Source organism: Procambarus clarkii, chromosome 51, assembly GCF_040958095.1.
Source record: "Procambarus clarkii isolate CNS0578487 chromosome 51, FALCON_Pclarkii_2.0, whole genome shotgun sequence".
In the NCBI taxonomy this organism is placed as follows: Eukaryota; Metazoa; Arthropoda; class Malacostraca; order Decapoda; family Cambaridae; genus Procambarus; species Procambarus clarkii.
The window spans coordinates 13,936,600-13,949,991 of NC_091200.1; the positions used below are offsets into that span (position 1 = coordinate 13,936,600).

The window sequence follows — 13,392 nt, forward strand, 5'->3', positions numbered from 1 at the left end:
GACACAACAATGGCTGCCCTCCTTCCCCACTCTGACGCCTGGCTTACATTGTCCACATGTCAGAAAGTGATAGAAGGGTCACATTTACTCTACTTTAATATTGATAATTAAGTTAATTTATATGAGATGTTTTATGATGGTAAAGTCCAAAGACTAATGTATTTAAGAATAATACCAGCAGAATAGCTGGTGAATTATAATAGTATGTGGTGATGATATCCCGTTTTCTTTAGACGGTAATTCCACTACAAGTTACGTTTTCTATGGGTAACTTGTTTATACAACACAGCTATTATCTGTATGATATATTAAATGCTGTCGGATTTTCCGACATAATTCCCCAGGGGGCTGCTCACGGGTCGAAGTCCTATTTAGAACAGACGAACACCGATACTCCTCCTTCGAATTATTTGATTAATTTGATGTTAGTAGTTAGTAATCACACATTTGTGCGTCTGTTCGTACAGGACGGATGTCCCGTACTAGAGTTGCAGGGGTTAGAAGTCTAATGCGATTTCATTTCCCTGTCAACTCTTGAAAGGCTAATATTCAAGCCTAATTACATATTATTTAACCCAGAAGACTGGATGTGATCAAGTACTACAGTCAAGTATGATTCAGGGACTGCAGTGAGATCAGTGACATTAGATATAACTTGAAGTTTGTTTAGGTAACTGGTCACTGATATATAAACACTGAGGCCCATGGAATACATCTTGATTAAATAATAAATGTATCAAATCAGTCATCAGATTTATTGGGGTTTAATTTAGTTAATTGATTCAGAAGATTGAATAGCTCATCATTAAAGTAAAGTATAGTTCTGAGACTGCAGTGGGTTCAGTGACATTGGTCGCAGTGACTTGTAGCTGTTTTAGGCTACTGTTCACTGATTTGCCACTGAGGCCTCATGAACTCATCTCCAGCTTTAAATGATGATACTAACATCAACCTCTGTTGGTATAGTCAGCTGTAATCTCCTTAGTATAATGCTACTGGAGAAATATAATCAGCTGACAAATTTAGTTTCTATTGGTATTGTTTATCTGCAGGCATAGGTCTCCTCAGGCTTGATACTGGGCCTGAGAGTAATTTACCTCCTGCAGAGTTTAACATGGTTATGCCCTGATATTTAGTAGGGCTACCGATGAATCGATGACAATAGTCTGTCCCTACAAGGAGACCGAAGTCGGTGAGGTGATCAGACTTAATATTATCTGCCAATTTTATTCCTCTATTTCTCAGGAATTTGGCTGTTGCTCTCAGACCTTGAACTTGTAGGTCTACTGGTATTTTGTCCACCACAATGGCTTGTACTCGACAGACGTACCTGCCTAAACGTACTGATGGTTGTACCACCTGGTAGACTTGAGGTCCTGCATCTGTTACAAACCCTGAGATGTTCAATGACGTCTGGGCTACAGGCCTTAATTGTAATTCATCTGCCAACCTTTTAGTGATGTATGTTCTCTGGGATCCTTGGTCAAACAACCCTCGGGTATGGACCTTGGCCCTCTTATTCAGGATGGTAATTTGGGCAGTAGGCAAAGTCGTATTACCTTTAGACTTTGCCGATTGGACACTCTTTGTTTGTTGCACCTTGCAGTACTGTACTGTGGTGGGAATGCTATCTTCCACCTTGGGGTTTGGAGACATTGTTTTGGTGTCTCTACACAATGCTGCATGGTGTTGACCTTTGTTACACCTATTACAAGGGTATAATTGGGTATCACAATCCTTGATGTTATGTTTCCTGAGGCACCTCGTGCAATGTTGCAAATCTTTGAGTCGCTCAACACGGGCGTCATTATCAGGAAAATTAGAGCAGTGGTACATTGAATGTTTCTCATTGCAGAACAAACATGTTCCATAGCTTCCAGTACCCTTTGGTGTCACGTTCTTGGATGACACAGTAACTATAGGCTTGGAGGGTCCCACTGCATATACGTCCACACTGCCACTGTTCCACTTTGGTGTTGAATTATATTGTCTAGATTGATTTGGAGTACCTTTGGTACTCTGTGGTTTACTATTATTGGTTTCTGAGGGTTTACTTGGTGGTTTTAATTTGTCATGTGTTCGTAATTGATGAACTACTGACTTTAAACCTTCAGATATTTCATTCATGGATAAGATGCTTTTATTGTAATGAGCACTCATTTGTCTCAATATGTCCCTAGGTATTTTTTCCTGGACAATTATTTTCAAGACCCACTCAGCCCCGTTTGTATCTGCTGTCAGGCTGAGGGCATTGATCAATGATTCTACCTCCAGCTTGAAGACTTGGAGTGAATCAGCTGAAGCCTCCGGTGGGGGTAAATGCAACAGCTCATGAACTAAATGTGATGTTCTTACTTCTGGATCAGCATAATTATCCTTGAGGAGTTTTACTGCCAGATCATAGCCGTCATTAGTTAATCTCAGATGGGATACTACTGTTTTAGCCTCACCTGATAATTGGCCTTGCAAATAAGAGAATTTACTACTCTTTGGTAAAGATTCTTTTGAGTCTACAAGGTCAACGAATTTGTTCCAAAATTCGTCCCAATCTTCCTCATCTTTTCCTGAGAAAGTGGGTAAATTAATTGGAGGGAGTCGAGCTTCTGCTTGACTCGTATTAGATGCAACTGTTGCTGTTGTTGTTGCCTTGTTCTGGGCAATTAATTTGACATAAGGCTGTAACGTGGCCTGAGTGTGATCTTCATAATTCGCAAGATCAACCATAATGTCGTCTATTTCTGTTTCTGATAAATTAGTGTTGGCAAGTTCAGCCACATATGTTGCTATTTGACATTTAATTTGCTCAAATTTACCTGCAGCTGCTTGATAATAGCTTTCCAGGTCAGCATAATCAACTTGAGATTGTTGTGACAAATCTTCACATTTCTTGATCTGTCTTGTTAAGTGGCCTTTAAGACCTGCAAGGGTTCTTTTCATTCTCCCTGCATTATCCATACTGGCTCGTTGGTGAAGCCTTGTGGGACTTGTACTTGGGCTGCTCATAATACTGAACAAACACTAATGGTAGCCTAGGGTAAATTCTGCACTCACTAGGCAATAATCCTACCTCTACTAGAGGTTAGCACTTAAAATTAATACACATTATATATATACAATCATACACACTAATGATTTGAGTGATAAACCAGTGTCACTGGAAGTACCTTTAGGTTAGCTCCTCTATATCACCCTAGGATGGAAGAGACACTAATTAATCACTCAAAGGTGTAATGATCATAAGTAAATTATTATATACACAACTCAACTCGAGTTGATAAAAATTACACCCAAAATAGGGTCTGGACCATTCATTAATGGTGTTAGGTTGTCCAATATAGTACAACTGACTATGGTAATAATGGGACTAGGATGAGCAATAATAGTTCAACTAGTCAATTTTAATATCCTACCCTGTTGTGGGTTGACAATTAGTAAATATTATACTGTGATCACTAGTGCAATTTATATTAAATAATTCTCTATTTTGGAGAAATAATATACACAATTATTGATAATAGCCTCTTAATTAGCCTCTATGAAACTTCTAATATTATCTAGAAGTATTAAATATTATTAGTGACCTCGCGAAATAAAGTCCACAAAATTCGTAGATAATCTCTGGCGAAATGTAACACCACGAAATCCGTGAACAATCTCGCGAGGACACAGCCACTAATTTGGCTGGCTTCTATATTAGCGCTGTCATTTCACAGAATAACACTCCACCAAATCTGTGGGTGTACATGAAACCGCTGACTAAGGCTTAACTGAACTGAGCGGGGCTCGTGAACTCGCACTAGTCAACGCCGCCGTCTTGACTGGCTTTGTTTAAATCACACTGCACTAGTTTATTTAATGAATCCACTGGTTAACTGGTTCATCCGGTACTAAGATGACCAAATATGGGTTCAAAGGATCAAATAATCCGTCATCCGGTTCGAAGATGACCAAATAATGTGGGAACCGACCTGTGAGATTTATATTTATTTAATTTATATGAATTTATATTTACGTTAATTTATATACTTCGATAGCAATTTGTATAATGATAAGTGGACTGTATTTCTGCAATAATCTCATAATCTCACAAATCGATCCTCTACACATTAGGGGGGGGTTTATATTTATATGTATGCAGCCAATCAAACTACAGAATTAACTACATACATTGAAGAGGTTCCTTATCTTATAGTACAGCAGGTTAGTCCACCAGGTATAACTAGGGTGTAGACACCAAATTATCCTCTTTGAGGTAGCTTCCATCACCCAGTAACTGGTGCACAAAATCTTGCATCCTCGTCTTGACCTGTCAAAAGTGCGCTAGCTGTGAAGCCAGATACCTATATATGACAAGCTATATCAGAGAAAACTGTACATGGAACATTGAAGACCTGGCTTAATTACCTTTAGTTTGAGGCTTCCACGTGCTCTAACCGGGTCACCCTATATAATGACATTAATGGCCACTAATGATAGATAATGGGTTTCGGAAAGAACACTTAACTTGATTTGTAGACAGCGTGTTGATAATGGTACACTTCTGGTTTCCATAACACTACGTCCAAGTAAATTAACAGGAGCCGAATTTGCTCCTGTGAGCCTCTGGTCTAGTATAAACAATGGCTGTTTAACACTCCATACTATTGACGTTACTGGCCGACATTGTCCAGATATGATAGGAGCCGTATTTGCTCCACACGTCTCGGAGGTGACACAACAATGGCTGCCCTCCTTCCCCACTCTGACGCCTGGCTTACATTGTCCACATGTCAGAAAGTGATAGAAGGGTCACATTTACTCTACTTTAATATTGATAATTAAGTTAATTTATATGAGATGTTTTATGATGGTAAAGTCCAAAGACTAATGTATTTAAGAATAATACCAGCAGAATAGCTGGTGAATTATAATAGTATGTGGTGATGATATCCCGTTTTCTTTAGACGGTAATTCCACTACAAGTTACGTTTTCTATGGGTAACTTGTTTATACAACACAGCTATTATCTGTATGATATATTAAATGCTGTCGGATTTTCCGACACACGTTACCTTGTCGGTTAGGGCAGAAACTTTCTTACCTTGCTTAAGAATACTTCCTTTAAAGTGCGAAACTCACTTCTGAGAGCTTCATTTTCTTATTCCAATTCAAGTACTTTTTCTTCATACTTCTTTAACATATCCTCAATAATATCTAACCTGCCAAGAAAAGCTCCTTTCATTATATCTTGTGCTGAGAATCCTTTGAAACAATGATCTGTTGGTGTGATTACCTTCTCCGTGGTGGCGGCCATCTTTTTTACTTTTCAACTTCCCTATACCTTTATGTAACCTGGGACACAACTTACAGCCCTCAACCTGGTCCACAATACTTAGGCAATTGTATATCCGTGGAACTTGCTGCAGGGTAACTCCTGCCTTCTGATGCTGCTTTACTGAATTGTAATTACCTAAGTGTAGTTACAGGATGAGAGCTCCGTTCGTGGGCTCCCGTCCCAAAAGTAATTTTCTTATATTACTTCGGCCGCTTTATTTAGTTAGTTTAAATCGATTCTTGAAGTTCCAGGTCTCAGGAATTCTTCCTTATCAATTTTTATCGATTCCTATTACTATTTTGTAAGTAGTGTTCATATCGCTTCTTTTTTTCTGTCTTCTAGTTTTGGCATATTTAATGCCTCTAACCTCTCCTTGTAGCTCTTGTTCTTCATTTCTGGGAGCCATTTAGTGGCATGTCGTTGCACCTTTTCCATTTTGTTGATGTGCTTCTTAAGATATGGGCACTATACAACTGCTGTATATATATTCCAGCTTTAGTCTAACAAAAGTCGTAAACAGTTTCTTTAGTATTTCGCCGTCCATGTATTTAAAAGCAGTTCTGTAATAAGAAAGTGTAGCATAGGTTCCTCGCACAATGTTCTTTATGTGGTCTTCAGGTGATAGGTTTCTATTTAGAACCACCTCTGGATCTCTTTCTTTATCACAATTTTTTAAAGATTTCTCAGGCAAGTTAAAGGATGGTGGGGTCTATGTTCTCCTCTTCCACATTCCATAACATGGCATTTATTCACATTAAATTATATTTGCCAATTGATGCTCCATATACTTATTTTGTCTAGGTCTTCTTGAAGAGTATGACAATCATCTTAGTTACTGATCTTCCCTATTATCTTAGCATCATCAGCAAACATGTTTGTATAATTCTGTATTCCAACTGGTAGATCGTACCCCTCCAATATGTTCCAGTTTCCAGAACAACCTCTTGTGTGGAACTCTGTCGAAAGCCTTTTTTAGGTCTTGATAGATGGTCAGCACAACCATCTCTTTCTTGAAAAATATCTGTGTCTCGATCATAGAAACTGAGTAAATTCGATACACAGGATCTTCCAGATCGAAAATCATACTGAATGTCTGATATTATAACGTTTTTCTCCAGGTGTTCTACCCATTTAGTTTTCATTAATTTTTCCAATATTTTGACTATTACCCTTGTCAATGATGCAGGTCTATAATTGAGGGAGTTTTCCTTGCTGCCTCTTTTGTAGATTGGAACTATGTTAGATGTTTTCCACACATCTGCTAGGACTCCTTTACACAGGGATCCCTGAAAAAATCACTTGAAGTGGAATGCTGAGCTCAGGTGCATATTCTCTCAGAACCCCTGGGAGAAACTCCATCTTGGCCAACTGCTTTTTTTTTACTTAGCACCTTGAGCATTTTCTCACTTCGTCTCTTGATGATATCTCATTTCTCATAGAGCACCTCTATGTGCTCTATGTTTTTCTCTCCGGAATTCTTATCGTGTCGGGTTCCCTGAAGATTTCATTTTGTACAAACACACTTTGGAACTTTTCGTTTAATGTTTCACACATTTCCTTTTCAATTTCCGTGAATCTATTTCCCATTTTCAACCTCTGAATATTATCCTTTACCTGCAATTTGTTGTTAATGAATTTATAGAACAGGCCCGGTTCTGTTTTACATTGGTCCGGAATCCCTTTTTCAAAATTTCTTTCTGCCTCTTTCTTCTAACTCAAAATTTCTTTCGAGGGCGCCTGACAGCTGGGTGGACAGCGCTTCGGATTCGTAATCTGAGGTTCCGGGGTCGATCCCCGGTGGAGACGGAGACAAATGAGCAAAATGTTTCATCACCCTGATGACCCTGTTATCTAGCAGTAAAAAGGTACCTGGGAGTTAAACAGCTGCTAGGGGCTGCTTCCTGGGGGTTGTAACAAAAAGGAAGCCTGGTCGAGGATCGGGCCGCGGAGATGCTAAACCCCGAAATCATCTGAAGATTACCTCTTTCCTCACTGTTGTGTAGTTGTTTTGTCGCATCTTTGTATCGCTGGTATGTTTGGGGATTTGACCTCTTCCTATATTGATACCATGCCTGTGTGTCTTTTGGTATCTGGCCCTTTCGCAATTTCTGTTAAACCAATCCTGTTTGGTAGTTCTGCATCTCTGCTTTGGTATAAATTTATTTATGCCTTTATCATATATTTCATAAAACTTGACATACATCTCATTTACGTCATTTCCTAACAGCAAGTCTTTCCAGTCAAATTCCTTAAAAAAATTTCTAAGTTCCCATAATGTCCTCTCCTGAAATTAGGTTTTTCAACTGCTTCGTCCTCCTTTTTTCTCCCTGATTATAATGCATTGCATACTTTATTCCCAAAAAGACATGGTCACTTTTACCCAAGGAAGGAAGGTAGTGAATGTCAATTATCTCTTCCTCTTTCCTGGTAAATATCAGAACCAGCATGGAGGGAACATCCCCTTCCCTCATCCTCGTAGCTTGTTTAACATGTTGATACCAGAATGTTTCCAGGATGAGGTTTAACAATCTACAGGTCCAAAAGTCTTCTGTTCTAGCTTCATATGCTTCCCAGTCTATGGATTTCAAGTGTAAGTCGCCGACTACCAACAGTCGTGATTTATCTTTATCAGCTCGCTACAATCTCTCATTATAAGCCCCTCTCGTTTATTATCCAGCTCCTCCTTTGTCTATGTGTTGCATGGCGGTGGCCTATATGCATTTATGATTATTGGTTTATCATCCTGATTGCAGATCTTTAGTGCTATTACGTCAACTTCTCGTGGATTGGTAATCATTATTTCCTTTACCTTTACGTATTCTTTCACCGGCACAGCAACATGACCACCTTAACTAATTTTTCTGTCCCGTCTTCAAACTGAGTAGCCCCAAGGGAATATGACCTCATTTAAAATATAATCTTCAAATTTTGTCTCCGTGAGTGCAACAATGTCTGGCGTCTGCAGCTGTATTACATCACCAGTGTCTTTGATAGATGGAGTGAAAGACACTTTGAGTCAGTGTCTTTCACTCCATCTATGTTGGTGTATACAATTTTCAGGAACATCTTCCCACTTCCCCTTTCTCTAGTGATTGTGTTGGTTTGCCTTTATGTATCATTTCACTGGCTTGCCTAACCCCTATTACCTTGTAGAAATAGAATTGATTTCTCCTTCGTTCCTGCTCTCATTAAAACGTTTTGACTCTACGAGGTTCAGTTTCACTTTCTCTCTCTCTGACTTCTTTTGAAAGATCTCATCTTAATGACCAGAATTTCCCTTCCTCAGCAGTTTGTAATTCTTCTTTTCTGCCTTCTGCCTCTTTTTTCACCCCTGACATATTTATTCCTGGCTCTCTGGTATCATATTCTGCTCTCAAGTGTCCTGTTATTTCTATAGTTTCTCCACACTCTTTTACTTTGTTGCTTAGCTAGCCTACATCTCAGATTAAACCATGGGTTTCTCATCTGCAATTCGTTTTTTTTTCTTTTTGGACCAGGACAAACTTGTCTGCTGCCTCCTTACACTTCTGCGTGATGTAGTCCATCATGTCTCTGGCCGTTTTCCCCTGAGCTCTGTTTCCCATGTTATATCTGTTAGGAATTTTCTTATCTCCTCATAGTTTCCCTTTCTGAATGCCAACCTTTTGTTTTCAGTTCCCATCCTTGAGTTCATTAACCCTTCTTCGACCAGATACTCAAACGTCAGTACACTGTGGTCGCTCATTCCTACTGGGCCCTCGAAACCGATTTCCCTTTTGTCGGAGTCGTTCAGAATGAAGACTAGGCGTGTGTGTATTTACCTAATTGTACTTACCGAATTGTGCTTGCGGGGGTTGAGCTCTGGCTCTTTGGTCCCGCCCCCCAACTGTCAATCAACTAATGTACAGAATATCAGCCTCTATCATATCTACACTCGAAGCTGTGTATGGAGTCAGCCTCCACCACGTCACTTCCTAATGCATTCTATTTGTCTACTATTTTGACACTGAAAAAATTCTTTCTAACGTTTCTATGGCTCATTTGGGCACTCAATTTCCACTAGTGTTCCTTAATGCGTGTGCCCCCTTGTGTTAAAAAAGTCTGTCTTTATCTACCCTATCAATTCCTCTGAGAATCATGTATGTGGTGATCATGTCCCCTCTAACTCTTCTGTCTCCCAGTGACGTGAGGTTTAATTCCCGTAGTCTCTTCGTAGCGCATACCCCTCAGTTCGGGTACTAGTCTGGTGGCAAACCTTTGAACCTTTTCCAGTTTATTCTTATGCTTGACTAGATATGAACTCCATGTTGGGCCGCATACTCCAGGATTGGTCTGACATATGTGGTATATAATGTTCTGAAAGATTCCTTACACAAGTTTCTAAAAGCCGTTCTTATGTTAGCCAACCTGGCATATGCCGCTGATGTTATCCTCTTGATATGAGCTTCAGGGGATAGGTCTGGCGTGATTTCAACTCCCAGGTCTTTCTCTCTTTGACTCTTGAAGTATTTCATCTCCCAAATGATACTTTGTATCCGGTCTCCTGCTCCCTATACCTATCATCATTACATTACATTTGCTTGGGTTAAACTCTAACAACCATTTGTTCGACCATTCCTGCAGTTTGTCCAGGTCTTTTTGAAGCCTCAAGCTGTCCTCCTCTGTCTTAATCCTTCTCATAATTTTGGCGTCGTCAGCAAACATTGAGTGGAATGAGTCTATACCCTCTGGGAGATCATTTACGTATATCAGAAACAGGATAAGTCCAAGTACAGAGTCCTGTGGGACTCACTGGTGACTTCACGCCAATCTGAGGTCTCACCTCTCACTGAAACTCTGCTTTCTATTGCTTAGGTACTCCCTTATCCACTGGAGTGCTCTACCAGTTACTCCAGCTTATGCATCAGCCTTTTATGGGGGTACTGTGTCAAAGGCTTTCCAACAGTTCAAAAAAACTCAGTCCGCCCATACTTCTCTTTCTTCCTTAATCTTTGTCACCTGATCGTAGAATTCTATTAAGCCTGTAAGGCAAGATTTACCCTCCCTGAACCCATGTTGACAGATTGTCACGAAGTCTCTTCTCTCTAGATGTGTTACTAGGTTTTTTTCTCACGATCTTCTCCATCACCTTGCATGGTATACAAGTTAAGGACACTGGCCTGTAGTTCAGTGCCTCTTGTCTGTCACCCTTTTTGTATATTGGGACTACATTAGCCGTCTTCCATATTTCTGGTAGGTCCCCCCGTTTCCAGTGACCTACTATACACTATGGAGAGTGGCAAACAAAGTGCTCCTGCACACTCTTTCAATACCCATGGTGAGATTCCATCTGGCCCAACAGCCTTTCTCACGTCCAGCTCCAATAGGTGCCTCTTGACCTCATCTCTTGTAATTTCGAACCCTTCCAAGGTCGCCTGGTTTTCTGCCACCTCTCATAGCGCCGTGACCTCTCCTCGTTCTATTGTAAAGACCTCCTGGAACCTCTTGTTGAGTTCTTCACACACCTCTGTCATTCTCTGTGTACCTGTCCTCACCCGTTCTACGTTTCATCACCTGTTCCTTCACTGTTGTTTTCCTCCTGATGTGACTGTGCAGTAGCTTTGGTTCGGTCTTGGTTTGATTAGCTATATAATTTTCATACCTTTTCTCAGCTGCTCTTCTCACACTAACATACTCGTTCCTGGTTCTCTGGTATCTCTCTCTACTTTCTGGTGTTCTGTTATTATAGAAGTTCCTCCATGCCCTTTTGTTCAGCTCCTTTGCTTTCATACATTCCCTATTAAACCACAGATTCTTCTTTTGCTTCTCGTTTTCTTTCTGTCGGGCTGGGATAAACCTGTTTACCGCCTCCAGACACTTTTGGGTGACAAAGTCTATCATGTCTTGTACGGACTTAGTTCTGAGTTCTGTGTCCCATGGTTTATCCCTAAGGAATTTACTCATCTCCTCATTGTTTCCCTTTCGGTACGCCAGCCCTTTGTTTCCCAGTTCTTTTTGGGGGGAGATAATTCCTAGCTCAACCAGGTACTCAAAGCTCAATACACTAAGATCACTCATTCCCAAGGGGGCTTCCAACTTAACTTCCCTTATATCCGACTCATTTAGGGTAAATATCAGATCAAGCAAGGCTGGCTCATCCTCTCCTCTCATTTTTGTCGGTCCCTTGACGTGTTGACTTAGAAAGTTTCTTGTTGCCACGTCCAGCAGCTTAGCTCTCCAAGTGTCTGATCCTCCATGTGGGTCTCTGTTCTCCCAATCTATCTTCACGTGTGTGTGTGTTTGTGTGTGTGTGTGTACTCACCTAATTGTGCTTGCGGGGGTTGAGCTTTGGCTCTTTGGTCCCGCCTCTCAACTGCCAATCAACTGGTGTACAGATTCCTGAGCCTACTGGGCTCTATCATATCTACATTTGAAATTGTGTATGGAGTCAGCCTCCACCACATCACTTCCTAGTGATGTGTGTGTGTGTGTGTGTGTGTGTGTGTGTGTGTGTGTGTGTGTGTGTGTGTGTGTGTGTGTGTGTGTGTGTGTGTGTGTGTGTGTGTGTGTATTCACCTAGTTGTATTGTTACTGTTTCTTGTTTTTATTGTTTTTTGTTTTTGTTTGTATTGTTACTGTTACCTAGCAGTAAAATAGGTACCTGGGTGTTAGTCAGCTGTCATGGGCTGCTTCCTGGGAGTGGAGGCCTGGTCGAGGACCGGGCCGCGGGGACACTAAAAAGCCCCGAAATCATCTCAACATAACCTCAAGATATTCACTCAAGGGGAATGAGCTCTGCTCTTTCGGCCCGCCTCTCATCTGTCAATCAACTGTTACGAACTACTAATTTTTTTCCACACCACATACACACCAGGAAGCAGCCCGTGACAGCTGACTAACTCCCAGGTACCTATTTACTGCTAGGTAACAGGGGCATTAGGGTGAAAGAAACTCTGCCCATTGTTTCTCGCCGGCGCCCGGGATCGACCCCGGGACCACAGGATCACGCGCCCAGCGTGCTGTCCGCTCAGCCACCGGCTCCCACCGGTGTGTGTGAGTGTGTTAAAGAAGGTTCTAAATGCATGTATTTTTCCAGTGCCGTTTAGCAGGCCGGTGAATAAGGTCATTACTGTGGTACATTAAACATTTTGAGTGTTGTGAGTCTCAAGACTCACTTTGGGGAGGAACTGAGTAACTACCACAAGGCTACCCATCAGTATGAACCTGGCGACTCACCTTGATCAGGAACTTGGGGACTAGGTTGGGTTTCAACATGAACGTAAGTTCCGATATATATCAAAGTCTTCGTCTCAAGAACTTTGTGACAACCAACTTGTGCTAAGCTCAAAGTCACGGCCCACCTCAAGATGCATTCATCAGCTTGTAACTAATTGTGTATTATAATATTTTGTCCTCGTATATAAATTAATATTATAAATTGTATATTACAGTTGTGTGTATTGTTACGCATAGTTATTAATTTCATATGTCATATATCTGAAAATTATCCTCTGTTTTAACCTAACCAAACCTTAACCTAATCTAACTTGACCATGGATTGGGAGACGATACCAGCACTAAATATGTAATGGTTTAGATGAGATTATTTAGAGGGATAACAACCCGTTCTCAGGAAGGACGGGGTTGTTAATAATAATAAACAGGTGATTTTGGCAGCTGCATTAACGAGCATTTGGCCTTTGTTAATAAGGACGGGCTGGTGACACCCTCATGTCCTCGCTTGGCTCACACCCTCATGTCCTCGCTTGGCTCACACCCTCATGTCCTCGCTTGGCTCACACCCTCATGTCCTCGCTTGGCTCACACCCTCATGTCCTCGCTTGGCTCACACCCTCATGTCCTCGCTTGGCTCACACACTTGATGATTGACTCACCTTGAGCAGGAACTTGGTGATAGAGAGGAAGGAAGGTCTTCTCCTGGGCTCGTACCTCCAGCACCGTCTCATGACTTGTTGGAGTGGCAGGGGACAGTTCCTGGGACGGCCCAGAGTGGCGTACCGCTCCACCACAAGCCGGATCACCTCATCATTGGTTCGGTTCTATTAAAATAACATTAAACTAACATCACTGGGGAACGAACTAACTTCGGTATACTACTT

The 13,392-nt window shown here is 41.1% G+C and overlaps 1 protein-coding gene across 1 annotated transcript in view; it reads right to left on the reverse strand.

The window, feature by feature from the left end:
* Positions 1-13,392, reverse strand: part of LOC123774536 (insulin receptor-related protein) — an 879,124-nt gene that overhangs the window by 72,437 nt on the left and 793,295 nt on the right. The window contains exon 25 of the mRNA XM_069303789.1: positions 13,168-13,332. Coding sequence (XP_069159890.1) covers positions 13,168-13,332 — 165 coding nt within the window. The remainder of the gene's footprint in view (positions 1-13,167; positions 13,333-13,392) is intronic.